At 37.7% G+C, this 18,802-nt stretch overlaps 2 protein-coding genes across 2 annotated transcripts; both read right to left on the bottom strand.

Moving 5' to 3' along the window:
* Positions 1–934: 934 nt before the first annotated feature.
* Positions 935–1,855, bottom strand: LOC138833729 (olfactory receptor 4C45-like). The gene has a single exon (XM_070032024.1). The coding sequence runs from the start codon at positions 1,853–1,855 to the stop codon at positions 935–937; it is 921 nt and encodes a 306-aa protein (XP_069888125.1).
* A 12,388-nt stretch (positions 1,856–14,243) lies between these two features.
* On the bottom strand, positions 14,244–15,173 carry LOC138834217 (olfactory receptor 4C45-like). The gene has a single exon (XM_070032964.1). The coding sequence runs from the start codon at positions 15,171–15,173 to the stop codon at positions 14,244–14,246; it is 930 nt and encodes a 309-aa protein (XP_069889065.1).
* Positions 15,174–18,802: the final 3,629 nt, after the last annotated feature.

Raw genomic sequence — 18,802 nt, 5'->3', positions numbered from 1 at the left:
GCTCTACCACTTGAACCACAGTGCCACTTCTGGCTTTCTGGTTGTTTATTGGAGATAAGAATCTCATGGACTTTCCTGCCTACACTGGTTTTGAACCGTGATCCTCAGATCTCAGCTTCCTTTGTAACTTGGATTATAAACTTGAGCCACCAGCATCCGGTTCTAAAAAGTTGACTTTTTATAGAATTTGAAAGCAGAGTAATGATCTTTGAACACTAGGTAGAAGAGTAGGTATAGGGAAAATCATAATTACTATAACACATTTATAGAGGAGGCATAAATTGTAACTTCAATAAGAGAGTGAATTTGTCAACGATAATTCAATGTGTATCTTCTAAAAAAAATGGAGAGTTTAAAGATTTCCAAAACAAAGAATAAGTGGGGTTTAAGAGGATAGAACCTGTATGAGAGCTACTCTGTATGAGAACTGTCTGATTTATGTATATTGGATTATGACACACCACATAAAATTTAATACATATTGATTACTAATTTTTTTATCTTTCTTCCTTTATTTCATTTTCAAAATATTTTTAGTATATATATATTTACTGTAAAGATACTGTACAGAGGGGTTACAGTTACATGAGTAAAGTAATGAGTACATCGAGCATTGTTACTCCTTCTTTGTTTTTCCCCTACTATCCTTTCCCTCCCTACCTTTCCATCTTCCCCCCTTCCTTCCCCATGTTGTAAAGTTCATTTTAAACATAGTGTCTTGTACATCTCATTGTTACAATGGATCAACCTGTATCCTTATTTAAGCATTTTGTTTATTCCTTCTCCTCCCCAAATTAGAAAAAATGTATATATAAGATGCAAGGCACTGGAATCAAATATAGTAAAAATAGGGATTGTATCAAAAAAAATCACATAGTACATTATAAGACTAAATTTCTATAAATATGCTTGCCTAAATGCACAATCACAAAATTTATTTATCATCAGCTTTTTTTATTTGACTCCAGAGCTTCTTCATAGCTCTTTTAACTTCCTCATTCCTGAGGGTGTAGATTAAAGGGTTCAACATAGGAGTGACTAGGGTGCAAAACACAGTCACAGCTTTGTCAGCGGGGAAGGAAACCGTGGGCCTTATATACAGGTAGGAACAAGGTACAAAGAATAAGATCACCACAGTGATGTGAGAGGCACAGGTGGACAGGGCTTTGCGACGTCCCTCAGAACTGTGATTCCTCAGGGAGCGCAAGATGATGACATAAGAAGCAATTAGCATAGAAAAAATAAGCAAACACAGTGAGCCACTGTTGGCAGTGATCAGAGGCCCCAAAGCGTGAGTGTCAGTGCAGGCCAACTTCAGCAGTGGTATTAAATCACACATGAAGTGGTCAATGATATTGGGGCCACAGAAGGGCAACTGGGAGATAAATATAACTTGTATCCCTCCATGAATGAACCCCAATACTCCAGCTGCCCCCACCAGCAAAAGACACACAAGGCGGCTCATGATGGTGGCATAGTGCAAGGGTTTGCAGATGGCCACATAGCGGTCAAAGGCCATGGCAATGAGCAAGATGATCTCTACTGCACCAAAAAAGTGTTCAACAAAGAGCTGGGTCATGCAGCTATTGAAGGAGATGGTGTTCTTCTTAGAAACTGAGTCCACGATCATTTTGGGAGCAATGCAAGTAGAATAGAGAGCATCCATAAGGGATAAGTAGTACAGGAAAAAGTACATCGGACACCCCAGGGCTGGGCTGATGAAGATGGTGACTGAGATGAATGTGTTACCTGCCAGTGTGACCAAATAGATGATTAAACACACAGCAAATAAGAGCTTCTGGAGTTCTGGATCTTGCGTGAGGCCCAGAAGGATGAATTCTGTCACATTGTTCATCCTTTCTGTGAATTTAGATTGGGTTGTGGACATATGATTCACCTGAAAAGAAAAAAAGAAATCAACACTTCTAGATGATTATCCTTTGAGTTTAATAGAAAATTACTTTGTCACCTGTTTTGTTGTGGTCTATGAAGTTGATGGAGCTACACTTTTGCACTTTTGCTTACCTGCATCATTTCAAGGTTTTTTTTAAAATAAGTTTTTTTATTGTGAAAATACTGTACAGAGGGGTTACAATTGCATGAGCAAGGTAATAAGTACATTTCTTATCAAGCATTGTTGCCTCTTCCTTTTTTCCCTCTACTATCCCTGCCCTCCCATCTCCACGACTATACTCCCTCCGCCCCAAGTTGTAAAATTCATTTTTCGACATAGCATCTTGTACATCTCATTGTTTCAATGGGTCCACCTGTATGCCTATTTAAACGATTTGTTTTTCCCTTTGCCTTCCCCAAATTATACCAACATGAAATACGATGAAAACAGGGGTTATACTGTGGGGGAGGGACATACAAAGCAACAAAAAATCACCTTATAAATACACTAGAAACAATAGCAAGAAAGAAAAAACTTGTGTCCTTATCTTGGGCCAATCCAGATGCCCCTCAGTTGATGAATGGATCAAGAAAATGTGGTATATATACACAATGGAATTCTATGCCTCCAATAGAAAGAATGACATTGCCCCATTTGTTAGGAAATGGAAAGACTTGGAAAAATTATATTAAGTGAAGTAAGCCAGGCCAAAAGAAATATAGGTTCCATGGTTTCCTTTATTTGCAAAAACTAGTATATGTCTGAGACAAGCAGAAAAGTTCAGATAAGATGATGTTAGGCGATGGGGCTGGGAAGTTGGCTTAGTGGTAGAGCGCTTGCCTTGCATGCCTGAGGCCCTGGGTTCGATTCCTCAGCACCACATAAGCAAAAAGAAAAAAGCCGGAAGTGGTGCTGTGGCTTAAGTGGTAGGGCACTAACCTTGAGCTGAAGAGCTGAGGGACAGTGCTCAGGCCCAGAGTTCAGGCCCCACAACCGGACCAAAAAAAAAAAAAAAGATGATGTTAGGCGAAATGAACCTCAAGGTTGTTTTAATGAAGAACAGAAGGAAGCCAGTTAGTGATCCTAGTTGTACTGTTAATGTAATCCTAATAATATTTTACAAGAAACAGTAAAGGAAAGTAGCATCTTGACTTATGGCTAGCTTCCAAAAGTTTTTTATTCTAAAAATCTCAGAGATGGCTGAATAGAAATGTTGTGGAATAGCAGCAAACATCACCAATATCACCTGTTTTGAAGTTATAATAATCCACTTATAGTTATATAAACATGGACAGTTACAGTTATATAAACATGATGTTCTATTGTAGCCAGTTCTGTATCTAATGCCAAAGGATGAATTCTTCCTAAATCTAACCCAGCTATGTTCTGTTCTATGACTTACAATTTTTTATCATTTGAAAACACAAGATCATTGGAATAGAGCTGCAGATGGAGTTTACTTTCTGAATACCAAGGAGCTATTGTGATTAAAGTTCAGAATTCATCAATCTGCCCTTGCAGTTGTATTATTTTTAGATGCAGATATGTAAATGATACAAATTTTCTTTAATGTTCATATTGTTTCATAAATATACTCTCACTGCAGTTGAACTCTATGTCAATAGTTCCCATTCATAATTCCCATTATGTTCTTGACTAGATAAATGTGCCCCATCACATTACACAAATGAAATTAACTGAGACCTTAGACTACCCTGAGTTTCTTATTGACAAGGTGCCAATCTTGGGTTCACCAAAGATAACACAACATTTTTCCTGTATCATAAATCTGTTCAGTTAAAGTTTTAGTTTTCATTGCTAACTGGTAGAAATATTACATGCATGTCATCTATCTATAGCTCTATCCTGAATCATCATTATCTATCTACTGTCTATGTACTGTCTATCTTCTGTCATCTTCATTATAACCATCTAGCTCCTATCTATCTACCTGTCCTGTATCTATTTATATGTACATTTCATGAACAATATGTGAATTTTCAAGAATGAGTGTATGGCATTGATGCACAGTGTTCACTCTGTTTCCACCCTCCCCCACCCTATCTTTCACTAATTCTCACCTCCTCTCCCAAAGACCATAGCATATAATTTTTTAGTAACAACTTCTGGGTGCAGAAGTCAACACCATGACCTGTTAGCATCAATAAAAGTCAGAATAAATACCTTCATTATTCAGGAAAACTCATTCTTGAGTCTTCTCCTTTCTGTTCTTGTTTCCTGTGGATAGTGACCCTATGGTTCATCATTCTTAATGGGTTTAATGAATAAAGTCTAACTTCAGAGTGGCAGCATGGAAATCACAGCAGGGTAAAACACTCAAGCCATCACAACAAAATTGTATAGAATCAGTATGTTTAGTGAGATATAAATATTAAAATTTTAAAATCGACCCAGTCATTCTAACAGCTTCTGATTCCCCAAATAAAGTTTGCTATTGATATTTTCAGGTTAGCATGTCCAAACTCATTTTCATAGCAGAATGGTAAGATTCAACTCAGAGGTGTAATTACCAATACTATTCAGAGAAAACACGTTGCCTAAATAAGTGAATTTCAAAATCTGTGAATAAGACATAGTTTTCACTGACCTGGGTACAGTTAATAAATGGAATCCTCTGATTTTAGGTTGAGTGTAGTTATTAGTTTCTTCTCTGGGCCCAAGATGCACAGCTCTGAAGTGATTCCATGAATGGACAGGTAGGACACTGGAATTAGTAATTTCTGGGATATCCTGCATTTTGGTATTTTAGGTTATTTTTAGGTTATTTTAGATTATCTGGCTCTCATTATCAGTTTGGATATGATTAGAAAATAAGTTGCCCTATTTAGGAAACTAATGGCTTTATATCATCTTGCTTTTCTGGATTTCCATGAATGTGTATAAGGTGAATATTCAAAACATGCATTTTAAAAAATGTCTTTAAACTGTTATTCTCCCCAAGTTGAAACAATTAGAATAAAGACAAATTCTTGGCAGGACATGCATTCCATCATACTACTCAATTCTAACCTATCTATAGGGAATGAATAAAAATGACTTTGCCGGACATTGGTTTCTCAAACTGGCCAGATTCCTGCAGAGAAGAAAGTTCCTTTCAATTCTGACTGAAGATTTCATTTCAATGCTATTTAACTAAGAACCAATTAAGCTCAATTAGTATCTCCCAAATGAATCTTCCTTTTGTTGGTCCATAGCTCTGATATGTCATTTGCTGACAGCTCCTTCCTTCTATTTAAGTCCTTCTTCGCTGACTCTAGAGGAAGGTTTAAATGCACTTTCATGGAGTGCACGGTTTGCTCCTGTGTTGGCCATGTACCCAGAGGATTCGTAATTGCCTCTGTTAAAATCTTTGGGAAGATGGCAGTTAATATGCTTTACTTTTTCTCAGTTGGTAACAAACATCAATAATGACTAGTCTTAGTTGAGGTGGGATTAAGATGTGTCTTGGCTGTAGTTTAGGATAAGACCTGAGTAATATAAAACTTCTTTGCTCATTATGGTATCATTGAACCTGGCCTAGAATATGATATGGTTGTAAGCATAGAGCTTAATGCAATATGTGGGAGGGAAAGGGAATCACAAAGACAGCAGGACAATGGATGGACCACAACAGCATTGATACTTACTTGCCACTATGTTGGATATGAACATTACAACTTAGGGGTGGGGTGGGAAGGTCGGGGGATAGGAAGGGGTAAGTGGGGGATAAAGAGAGGTGGGGTAACAATGATTAAAACAAATGTACTTATTGCCTTACTTATGTAAGTATAACCCCCTGCTCATCACCTTTTCAAAAAAATTTAAAAAAGGAGTCCTTTTTTTTTAAAAAAAATACGGCGCATCTAAACAGCATGGTTGCTTTAAGAAATGGAAATGTGAAAATTCAAAATTATGTGGCTGATTACCTTGGGATATTGGGAAAATGATATTTCAAAAATTGACAGCTGAAGGGATTTGTATGGTAGACTTTTCAGCTACCAGTGATTGGATGACATAAAAATTGCATGTATTATTAGAAACTCACTAGAAACTCACACCTGTAATCCTAACTACTCAGGTTTCTGAGTTCTGAGGATCACGGTTTGAAGCCAGCCTGGGAAGAAAAGTCAGGACAATGCCCCAGGCCTTAGTTCAAGTCTGAGGGCCAGCATAAAAATATATCAGCTTGTTTCAATGTGGTTACTTAGATGACACCTTTCCATAGTTAACTCAGAGGCATGTCTTTTTTTTTGTGGTCTGTACTCTATAAAAAACAATATGAAACTTTATGAAACAGTATGAAAACAATATAAAAAACCTTTCTAACAGTAGCTATTGAGAAATAACTCCTAGTCAAGCACCTGCATGAACAGGAACCAATGTATCTAGAGATTAACAGTGCATAATGGAGACAGGGCTATCTTATTACATTCAATTTATGCAGTGATGAAGAACAGGGCACAGTCTCTAATGGCATTAACTGTCTTCCTCCCTTCCTTCCTTCTTTCCTTCCTCCCTTCCTTCTTTCCTTCACCCATGCTTTCATCTTTCATCAGTTTTTGCTTTGCAGCAAACCTTGATACAGTTCTGAAGTTTTGGACCTGAAAAGAATAGTAAGGCTTTTAGCTATATTCTCAAAAGTCATCAATTTTTTCTCCTTGTTTTCAGAAAACCTACTCACAGTCTTTTCTCTTGTGTGTATATTAATTGTGAAAATAATGGGTTACATTATGACATTTTTGTGAATTGATATGATGTACTTTGATCATATTCCCCCACCCCCATTCAACACTCCCTGATTTCCTTCCTGTTCCAAAATAGTCCCCCATTCACTTTCATTTCTTTAAAAAATCTAGTTTGAGTGAGGGAAGGATTGACAAAGTTCAAGAAGAAATGTACTTATTAGCTGACTTATGTATAACTGTAACCCTCCTGTACATCACTTCTACAATAACAAGAAAACATATTAAAAATGTAGTTTGTGTGTTTAAGGTATTTGATTTTCTGAATCTGGATTATTTTGCTCACCATCATAATCTTCAGCCCCATTCATTTTCCTGCAAATGATTTACATTTATCTTTTCATGCCTACATAATGTTTAGTTTTGATACACACACTTCATTTGTTTTTTAAATATACTTTTATTGTAAAGGTACTGTACAGTTACAGTTACTTCTTTATCATTTACTTGAGAATTGAGTGCCTATGCTTTTTTGACCATTATGAATAATGAGCTAAACTAGGTTATAGGTATTTATTGTTATATATTGAAGTGGATTCCTTTTGATATATACTTAGAAGTAGTTGGACTGGATCCTGTGGTGATTGTCTTTTTGTGGAAACCCCATTATGTGTTCACAGTGACTGTACTTGTTTTGCTTGTATTTTATTTATGACTTAGGAGGTTGAACATTCCTTCATATGTTTATTTGTCATTTGTACTGCTTCTTCTGGACTGTAGTTTATTTGCTCATTTATATATTGGTTTATTTGTTCTTTTGATGTTAAATTTTATTTGGGTGCTACTGGAGTCTGAATTCAGAGCTGAGTAGGTGGTCTACTACTTGATTCACATATAAAGACCTTTAACCTTAGTTATTTTTGAATAGAATCACGCATTTATGCTGGTTCTGGCATGGACCACACTACCCCTAATTAAGTTTTTTGTGTAGCGGAGATAACAGGTATGCACTGCGATTTTTCAAAATTGAGATGCAGGTCTGGAAGCCCTTTTTTGTTTAGATGAGCCTCAAAACCTCACTCTTTCTGATATCCATTCCCCAAATAGCTAAGTTTCCAGCCATAGGCCATGTGTCCATGTTGGCTTTGAAGTTTATTGTACTTCACATATTTTAGATATGATTCCCTTTTCAGATGTGTTGCTATTAGGTATTTCTCCTGTTCTTTGGTTTTGTCTTTGCTCTGGTACTTGTGTCCTTTGACACTGAGAAGTTTTTTTTTTCTTTTTTTTGGTCTGGTTGTGGGGCCTGAACTCTGGGCCTGGGCGCTGTCCCTCAGCTCAAGGCTAGCACTCTACCACTTGAGCCACAGCACCACTTCCGGCTTTTTTCTTTTTGCTTATGTGGTGCTGAGGAATCGAACCCAGGGTATCAGGCATGCAAGGCAAGCACTCTACCACTGAACCACCTTCCCAGCCTGACACTGAGAAGTTTTTAAATACGATATAATTCCATTTTTAATTCTTGATATTTCTTCCTGAGCTAGTGGAGTCTTTTTAAGAAAGTGCTTGCTATATTAAAACTCCAGCCAAGGGAATGGGCTTGGTGGAATCAGTGGGACAAAAGACCCTGTAGAGTGCGACTGTGGACTGGCATGGTAAAGAGACATGAGAGAAATATAGTAAGTGGGAGACTTTGGTGTCCCCTTTCTGGACCCTGTAAGGAGCATGGGGCCCAAGTCCTCTGGCCTCTCAGGCCACTTGTGAAATACCTGTACTCATCATTTTTTCATTGACCTATGAGGCCCGGAGAGAAATTAAACCCCTAGGGGATCCTTGGGGAACTTCTTCTTTTCGGCAAGAGTGCAAGCTGAGGAATTCCATTGCCACGGTACATCTGTCAAACTGTAACTCAGGTGTCCTCAGGGAGGACCGAAACCTCCTGTGGAGCCGAAGGGCAAAATCTCACTTGATCGTGTGTTGTGGGGTGGGGTACAGGCTTTGAAAGTAGGACCTCAAGACCCTTCTGACAACCAATGGAAAAGAATTGAAAACCCAAAAATGAACCTACAGACCTATAGCCATCTAATCTTCCATAAGGGAGCTAAAAAAGTAGAATGGAAGAAAGACAGCCTCTTCAGTAAATGATGCTGGAAAAATTGGTTAACTACTTGTAGAAAACTAAAGCTAGATCCTTATGTATCACCCTGCACCAGAATCAATTCCAAATGGATCAAAGACCTCGGAGTCAAAGCAGACACTCTGAAAACATTACAGGATGGAATAGGAGAAACCCTAGGTCTCCTTGGCACAGGCCCAAATTTTCTTAATAGAGTCCCAGAAACACAACAAATCAGGAAAAGTTGGACAAATGGGATTGCATGAAATTGCAGAGCTTCTGCATGGCAAAGGACATAGCTAGCAAGATCAATAGAAAACCCACGGACTGGGAGAAGATCTTCACTAGCCATACAATGGACAAGGGTCTCATATCTAAAATATACCTGGAACTCAAAAAATTAAATCCACCAACAACAAATCCTCAAAGAAACAACTGCCCAATAAATAAGTGGGCTAAAGACTTAAAGAGAAACTTCTCTGAAGAGGAAAGAAGGATGGCCAATAGACACATGAAGAAATGTTCAACCTCTCTAGCCATAAAAGAAATGCAAATCAAAACAACGTTGAAATACCACCTCACTCCAGTTAGAATGGCTATAATCAAGAACTCTAATAACAACAGATGCTGGGATGGAAGGGAACCTTACTGCATTGTTGGTGGGAATGTAAACTTGTTCAACCACTTTGGAAAGTAGTATGGAGGCTCCTCAAAAGACTCCACATAGAGCTCCCCTATGACCCAGCAATCCCACTTTGGGGCATTTACCCAAATGATCACAAACAAGACCACACTAAAGCTATCAGCATGACTATGTTTATTGCAGCCTTATTTACCATTGCTAAGATATGGAACCAACCCAGTTGCCACTCAGTAGATGAATGGCTCAAGAAAATGTGGTGTATATATACACAATGGAATTCTCTGCCTCCATCAGAAAGAATGACATTGCCCCATTTGTTAGGAAATGGAAAGACTTGGAAAAAATTTTATTAGGTGAAGTAAGCCAGGCCCAAAGAAACATAGGTCCCATGGTTTCCCTTATTTGCAATAACTAGTATATGTTTGAGTTAAGCAGAAAAGGTCAGATAAGGTGATGTAAGGGAAATGAACCCTAAGATAAATATTCAATTTTTTTTCTTTCATGTGATTGTTTCTAACACATTTATAAGATTATTTCTTTGTTGCTTTGTATGTCCCTCCCCCACGGTATAACCTCTGCTTTCACTGTATTTGATGTTGGTATAATTTGTTGAGGGGAAGGGAAAAACAAGTCGTTTAAATAGGGATACAGGTGGACCCATTGTAACAATGAGACGTACAAGTCGTTGTGTCGAAAATCAACTTTACAACTTTGATGGGGGTTGAGGAGGGTTGGGTGGGGGAGCGGGGGGGAGGATGGGATGGGAAGGGGAAACAAAGGAGGAGGCTACAATGCTTGATAAGAAATGTACTCATTATCTTGCTCATGTAATTGTAACCCGTCTGTACACTATTTTCACAATAAAAATATTAAAAAAAATCACATTTGGATGTGATAAATTAAACAGAACTCTAAATGCTCACACAGTGAAGCCAAAGGAGGATATTCTTAGGAGAGGATCACAAGGGCTCAATAGCTATGTGCATATGATCCTATAAAATGATGCTTATTGAAATAAACTCCAAGAAATGGAAACAGTAGGGTTTTTTTCTTGTACTGTTCTCAGTTTTTTCCTTTCCTCCATTTTTCACTATTTTTGATTTTTGTACACTTTGTCTTGTATGTAAACTTATGTGATTTAAGGAGAGGAAAGAAAAAATAGAAGTGGTGGATGGGATAAAAGGGGGAACTAATTCAACTGTGATACTCACTAGATACTATGCAGGAAATTAGTTACATAACTTGGAGTGTAGGGGTGTTGGGAGGGAAAAAAATTGAGAGAAAATGAGGGAGGAGATGACATTTTTAAAAGAAATGTACTCATCTGGTTTATGTGATTGTAACCATTTACAATATTTTTTTAAAAATATAAAGTGTAGAGAATGCATTTATCCCTGAAAATATGACTCATGTGGACAGAATAGCTGTTCTGAACTGTGGAAATGCCATAAGTCAAGATTATGTGTCTGAGTACCCTGAGTGATTGTTACAGTGATATTATTGACAGCTGAGGAGTTTGTGGAAGAATTCCTAGCTGCCAAAGTTTGAATACTTTAAAAGTCATATGTGATTATTTAGATGACAGATTTTTTCTAGTTATTTCAGAGGCATGTATCTTTTTTCTGTATTGTACAATGGAAGAATAATGATAGCGTGATTTAGACATTTTTGAGAAAATCACACATAACAAACATCTATGAAAAATATATCCAATGATTGAGAAAGCAGCAGAGTAGGATGGAGATTTCATTGTCTTATGTAGTTCTGATTTTGCAGCAATGAAAAAACTGGGCACAACTTCTAATGTAAACTCTTTTCTCCTCCTCTTTCTCTTCTTCCTCCTCCTCTTCCTGTTCTACTTCATTCTCTTCCTCTCTCTGTTCTTCCTCCTCTTTTTTTCTTTTCTTTTTTTGGGGGGGGTCTGGTTGTGGGGCCTGAACTCTGGGCCTGGGCGCTGTCCCTCAGCTCTTCAGCTCAAGGCTAGCACTCTATCACTTGAGCCACAGTGCCACTTCTGGCTTTTTTTTTCTGCTTATGTGATGCTTAGGAATCGAACCCAGGGCCTTATGCATGCAAGGCAAGCACTCTACCACTGAGCCACCTTCCCAGCCCCCTTTTTTCTTCCTCTATTTCCTCCTCCTCCTCTTCAGTTATGAAAGATGAATAAGTTTTACAGATATGAGCACTAGGTTGTATCTATAGTTAAGTAAACTGCATTGTTTTATCCAAATTATTGCTCAAAATGTTGACATTACCCTAAGACAGATACAGACACACAACCTGAGATGCTTTTAGCATTCAGAATGGTTTCCCATTCTGAATTTCTATCCCATATGGCAAAGCAAGATCTGAAAATATCAGATGGGTATACTAATTGGGGTAAGGTGAAATCTCAATGCATTTTTGATTTGCATTTCTTTTAAGACCAGAGATGTTGAGCATTTCTTCATGTGTCTATTGGCCATTTTTATCTCTTCTGAGAATTCTCTAAGTCTTTAGCCCATTTACTAACTAGGTTGTTAAATTAACTGGGTTGTTTCTCTGAGGATTTGTTTGTTGAGGAGTTAATATTTTGAATTCTAAGTATATTTTAAATATGAAGCCCTTGTGTGATGCATAGGTAGTAAAGATTTTCTTCCATTCTGTGGGCTTTCTTTTTGTCTTGCTTGCAATGCCCTTTGCCATGCAGATACTCTTCAGTTTGATGCAATCCCATTTATCGAACCTTTCTTTGATTTGTTGTGATTCTGGATCTTTATTCAGGAAGTTTCAACTGTGCCAAGGGACCCTAGTATTTCCCCTATCCTTTTCTGTAATATTTTCAGGGTAGGTAGTCTTATACTGAGGTCTTTGATTCACTTGGAGTTGAATCTGGTGCGGGGGTGATATATAAGGATCTATTTTTTTCCCCTGGTTGTGGGGCTTGAACTCTGGGCCTGGGCACTGTCCCTCAGCTCTTCAGCTCAAGAATAGCACTCTACCCTTGAGTGACAGCACCAATTCTGGCTTTTACTGATTATGTGGTGCTGAGGAATCGAACCCAGGGCCTCATGCATACAAGGCAAGTACTCTACCACTGAGCCACCTTCCCAACCCCCAATATATAAGGATCTAACTTCAGTTTTCTGCACATGTATAGCCAATTCTGCCAGCACCATTTGCTAAAAATGCTTTCTTCCAACCTGTGTTTTTTTGCTCAATTATCAAAAATCAGATGTATACAGGTCTGTGGATTCACTTGTGGATCTTCTATTCTATTCCATTGTTCTTCAGGCCTATTCTGTGGCAGTACTAAGTTGTTTTTACTACTAGGGCTGTAATAGGAGTGTGAAGGAAACAATTAGACTTCTATAACCCTTTGTACATTCCTTTCATGGGGGCTTTCCTCATAAAAAGATTAAAAATTTTATTTACTTAATGTTTTTCTAGGAACATTAACATGAATATAAGTTGGATGTGCCCATATTTCTTCTTTGTTCTGATTTGACAATAATTAAACACTGTATCCGGTCCTAAATATATTATGAGTTTTTACAGCCTTCTGCCTGTGTCTTAGTGACTTTCAGTCCAGGTACTTACTTGTTCACCTAATAAAAATTGTTATGTTTATCAAAAGATGAGTGGATTAAGAAAATTTGGTATGTTTATCCTGTATCATTTGGCTATACAAGGAATAGAATCTAGCCCTTGGTGGCACCATGAGTAGAAATCACTGATTAAAGGAAGTGAGTCAATCAAAGAAAGATAAACACTTTTTCTTACTCATAGATAAAAACATAAATATGAATTTGATCTTATATGAATTGAAAATTCAATTTTGGTCTGTAAGAAAAAGGACAGAAGGAGATGAATAGAGGTAGATTGTGATAAAGCACCAAAATATATTTCCAGAGAAGAAAAGTTCTAATATTCTACAGCACAGTAATGCATAAAAATGTATTTTATATTTTATGAATAGCAGAATAGAGGAGATGGAAGATTCTTGGTACAGAAATAATAGACACTTAAAGGATAGAAATGCTTATTACCTTCTGTTGCAAATTGCAACCAAGGACAGTGCAGGATACAGGGACAAAGAACTGGGAAAAGAGAGAGAGCATAGGAAAGGGGGTACCAGGGCTCACTGGATTCTGAATGCCTAGATCCCTTTAACAAGCTCATTTATTTTGTTCAGTACAGGAGAGGTGACTACAGGTACCTGCAGAGACTAGGGTATCAATGTATTTTGAAGTTTCAACCATCCCCATGAGAAATAGTTTGCATACAGGTGATAACTGACTCCCTTCTATTAGGAAGCAGAGGAAAGCAACACACTCTAGCATTAACATAGACACTTCCCTCTTATCTCCAATAGCTTAAACTGTTGGTGCCAACCTCTGTCTTGCCTAGACTGTTTGATCTTTCCAGGGTTTAGCTCTCAGCCTTCTGAGTGCCGTTGAGATGGCCTTACAAGCTCTTCACCCTATCCAGGTCTCACAGCTCGGCTCCAGAGTTCCCTACGAGTTCATATGATTAAACACATGGTCTACAAGTCATTAGTCTGTGGTTGATAAATAATTTATTTATTATGCCAAGACTTTGGGGCAGAAAGGATCACTATGTTAATTTTAATCAATAACAAGAAAGAATGAGTTTCTATAAAATATCCCAAAAGGGACTGGGAAGGTGGCTCTGTGGTAGAGTGTTTGCCTTGTATGCATGAGGCCCTAGGTTTGATTCCTCAGCACCACATAAGCAGAAAAAGCCAGAAGTGATGATGTGGCTTAAGTGGTAGCATGCTAGCCTTGAGCTGAAGAGCTGAGGGACAGCACCTATGCCTAAAGTTCTGGCCCCTTGACCAACAGAAGAAAAATAAAACAAAAACAAAAACCAAACAAAACAAAATCTCTGCAATTCCAAAAACAGAAATCATGAGATTTTCAGCTCATCAGCTTTCGTTATTTGACTCCAGAGCTTCTTCATAGCTCTTTGCATTTCCTCATTTCTGAGGGTGTAGATTAAAGGGTTCAACATAGGTGTGACTAGAGTGTAAAACACAGCCACAGCTTTGTCAATGGGGAAGGAGACCATAGGCCTGAGGTACAGGTAGGAACAAGGTACAAAGAATAAGATGACCACAGTGATGTGAGAGGCACAGGTGGACAGGGCTTTGCGACGCCCCTCAGAACTGTGATTCCTCAGGGAGTACAGGATGTTCACATAGGAAGTCATGAGTATCAAAAATGTGATTGAACACTGTGTGCCACTGTTGGCAGAGATCAGAGGCCCCAAAGTGTGAGTGTCGGTGCAGGCACAGTTCAGCAGTTGTATTAAATCACACATGAAATGGTCAATGATATTGGGGCCACAGAAGGGCAACTTAGCAATAAACATAACTTGGATCAATCCATGAATAAACCCCAATACTCCAGCTGCCCCCACTAGGAAAGAGCACACAGGGCGGCTCATGATGGTGGTGTAGTGAAGGGGCTTGCAGATGGCCACATAGCGGTCAAAGGCCATGGCAATGAGCAAGTTGATCTCTGTTCCAGCAAACAGATGTTCAGCAAAGAGCTGTGTCATGCAGCCATTGTAGGATATGGTGCTCTTCTCAGATGCTAAGTCCACGATCATTTGGGGAGCAATGGAAGTGGAGTAGAGAGCATCTATAAGAGACAAGTATGACAGGAAAAAGTACATGGGGCATCCCAGGGCTGGGCTGATGAAGATGGTGACTGAGATGAATGTGTTGCCTGCCAATGTGACCAAATAGATGATTAAACACACAGCAAACAAGAGCTTCTGGAGTTCAGGATCTTGGGTGAGGCCCAGCAGGATGAATTCTGTCACATTGTTCATGGCTTGTATTAATGTTTCTTGGTTTGTGTGAGTATGGTCCACCTAAAAATAAATAGTACTTGTCAGTGATGTGAGGTGGAAAGCAGTCCAAAATATTCTGTCCTTTTTCAACATAATGACTTGTACATCTCATTGTTGCAATGGGTCCACCTGTATTCCTATTTAAATGATTTGTTTTTTCCCTTCCCATCCACAAAGTATGTATACCAACATCAAATATAGTGAAAGTAGGTGTTATACCATGGGGGAGGGACTTACAAAGCAACATAGAAATCTTCTTATAAATATGCTAGAAACAATTGCAAGAAAGAAAAAACATGTTAATCCTTATCTTGGGGTTCATTTTGCCAAACATCAACTTATCTGACCTGTTCGGCTTGTCTCAGACATATACTAGTTATTGCAAATAAGGGAAACCATGGCTGATGGGGTTTGGGGGGTAGGAGATTGGAAGGGATGGGAAGGGGAAACAAAGGAGGAGGCAACAATGCTTGATAAGAAATGTACTTATTACCTTGCCCGTGTAATTGTAATCACTCTGTACGGTATTTTCACATTAAAAAATACTTTGTCACCTGTTTTGTTCTATCTGTAAAATTGGTAAAATTGCAAAATTGGTAAAATTGTAAAATTGGAGCTACAGTTTTCCTCACATATTTTATTTCACATATCACTTAAAAGAAGAACACTTACCAGAACCAGGAAAGCCTACTTCGTATACATTTCAATCAATACCATATTTACCTTACAATTAACACAGTGAATCAATGTGTCCTTAGGCTTTTGGCCTAAAGGCACATTCCAAGCATTCTTTCTTCTAACAATTTTAGATATGGCTTAATTCCATTTTATGGAGTAGTAGCAATTATCATAAATATAAATTACTGTTGAGTCCAATTATAGGTTTATAAACAATATTCTTTATTGTACCCAATTATGTATCTAAAATCAAGGGTTCAAGTTTTGCAGCTTTAAAGTGGCTTGGTTCTACAATTTATACTTTATCTCACATGAAAACACAAGTTTGTGGAAATAAATCTTCAGTTGGAGTTCCTTCTTTTTTGAAGCCCAGAAACTCTTGTGATTAAAAGTTACTGGTTGCGCTGGGAAGATGGCTTAGTGGTAGAATGCTTGCCTTGTATGCATGATGACCTTAGTTTGATTCCTCAGCAGCACATAAGCAGAAAAAGCTGGAAGTGGCACTGTGGCTCAAATGGTAGAGTGCTAACCTTGAGCTGAAGAGCTGAGGGGCAACACCCAGGCCCACAGTTGAAGCCCACCATCGACAGAAAAGAAAAGTTACTGGTTACAACTTTTTTAGCTGTCCTCCATATTGTGGCTGGCTCAACATGGGCCTGTATTTCATGCTCCTTCCTTTCATACTTTTGGAGGTTGGTATTAAATGATATGAAGTTCCTATATATGGTCATAGTATTTCATAAATAAATTATGCTTGCAGCTGAACTTCAATCAGCTTTAGGGTTCCACCCAGGATTATTTGTTAAAGTATCTGCAGTCTTATTTACCATAGTTAAGATATGGAACCAACTCAAATGCTCCTCAGTAGATGAATGGATCAAGAAACATGATATATATATATATATATATATATATATATATATATATATGTATCTATATGTATACCTATATTGGAGTTCTATGCTTCCATCCCCGTTTGTAAGGAAATGGAAAGAGTTGATGTAAGCCAGACCCAAAGAAACATAGGTCTCATGGTTTCCCTTATTTGTAATAATTAGTGTATGCCTAGGATAAGCCTAGCAGATGGGCAGAATAGCTCAATAGCTAAATGTACATATGACCATATAAGATAATGCTAAGCAAAATGAACTTCAAGAGAAGAGGTTTTTTTCTTTGTTGTTGTTGTTTTTAATGTACTATGTAATTTCTTTTTTGTTTTTGTTGCTGTGGTTTATCCCCTGTTGTCATTTTATTCAATTTTGGTACCCTGGGTATTATGTATATGTTTATCTGAATTAGAGAAGGGAAGGGGAAAACAATAAAATGGTAAGACAAAGGACAAAGGTGAACCAACAGAGATACTCACAAGATAATATGTTGGAAATGAACTGTAGAACTTGGGGGAGGGTTGTGGGGGAGGGAAACCGGGAGAAAAATGAGGGAGGGCGTAACAAGTTCGACAAGAAATATACTCACTACCATAAGTGTAACTATAACCCCCTCTGTCCATCACTTTGATGATCAAATTTTTTAAAAAGAAAGAAAGAGATACATATCTGCAGTCACATTTTACACATTTTACCTTAGGTACTGTGACATTCCTGTTGACAAGAAAAATCTATGTTGAGGAAAGCTAGGATAACACAACTTTCCCCTGTGGAATTAGTTCATTTGAGTAAGATGAGTTTTTAGATTTTACTGATACAGGTTTATCTATTGAATGAAGTAAGACACGTATTTTTTAACTCATCTAAATGTGGATTTTCAGTAGTGAGGTGTATTTGTAATAGCCAACAGCATGAGCTACATTTTTTATTCTCTGCCCTTCTTCCTTTTGCAAGATCTGCTATAAAAAAGCTCATAATTTGCCCAAGGCAATTTCTGGGCACAGAAGTCAGTATTATGAACTCACAACATTATTAAAAGGAAAAATATGTTGACATTTTGGGAAATCAGTGTTTGAGTTGTTTGTTTTCTGTTTTTGTCTTCAGTGAATGGTCTTGTGTCTAAACATTCTTAGTGAACTGAATTCACAAAAGGTAAGTTCAGAGTGGTAGCCTGGAAATCATAGAAAGGCAACAACAATGACAACTCACCACCACCAATAAAATAATCCAAACTCCAAACTTCATGGCATTACCAACAAAAATGTAGAATCAGTGTGCTTAGTGAATATAAATAGTAACCACAATGTGTAAAAAGTATGAGATCTTTCTAAGAGCATTTGACTTGAATTAGATGATGTGTTTTCTATGGATGTTTTCATGTTATTGTTCTCAAATTCATTTTCTTAGCAGTACAGACAAATTTTTAAGTCAAATATACAACTACAAATGTTGCTTCAGACAAAACGTTGCCTAAAATAATCATAACAGTTTGGTCAAAGATGTAGTTTTTACTGACCTGGGTGCAGATGATGATGGAATTCTCTGTTTTCAGCAAGAGAGCTGTCATTTATATCTTGCCCTTTGAACAATCTGTACTAGATGAACTCCAAGAGTTGAAAGGTGAGCATACTGGAATTATTTTCTCTCTAGGCAACTTTACAAATTTTGGTGGCGGGGTGAGGGATGGAGGGGAAGGGATGGGAAAGGGAAACAAAGAAGGAGGCAACAATGCTTGATAAGAAATGTAGTCATTATCTTGCCCATGTAATTGTAACCCCTCTGTACGATATTATCACAATAAAAAAATAAAAATTAATAAAATTGTGGGGAAAATGATTGACAGTGATGGAAGGGGTGACATTGATCACTAGGAATTATACTTCTAACCTGAATTATAGAATTAAAACCTTTTGGAATAACTACTTAATACTAAAAATGATTGGAAAAGTAAAGAAAAAAAGCAAAAATAGTAAGACTAGTGCCCTGTTATCCAAATGAGAACCTTTCAAATATGGAAATGAAATAAATCAATATGATCAGGCT

Source organism: Dipodomys merriami, unplaced genomic scaffold (assembly GCF_024711535.1).
Source record: "Dipodomys merriami isolate MVZ:Mamm:240054 unplaced genomic scaffold, mDipMer1.0.p SCAF_21, whole genome shotgun sequence".
Taxonomy (NCBI): domain Eukaryota; kingdom Metazoa; phylum Chordata; class Mammalia; order Rodentia; family Heteromyidae; genus Dipodomys; species Dipodomys merriami.
This window is presented reverse-complemented; position numbering and strand designations above follow the sequence as displayed.

Bases quoted from the DNA above. Each gene is read 5' to 3' on its own strand.
- LOC138833729 (XM_070032024.1), bottom strand. From the start codon at position 1,855: ATGAACAATGTGACAGAATTCATCCTTCTGGGCCTCACGCAAGATCCA.
- LOC138834217 (XM_070032964.1), bottom strand. From the start codon at position 15,173: ATGAACAATGTGACAGAATTCATCCTGCTGGGCCTCACCCAAGATCCT.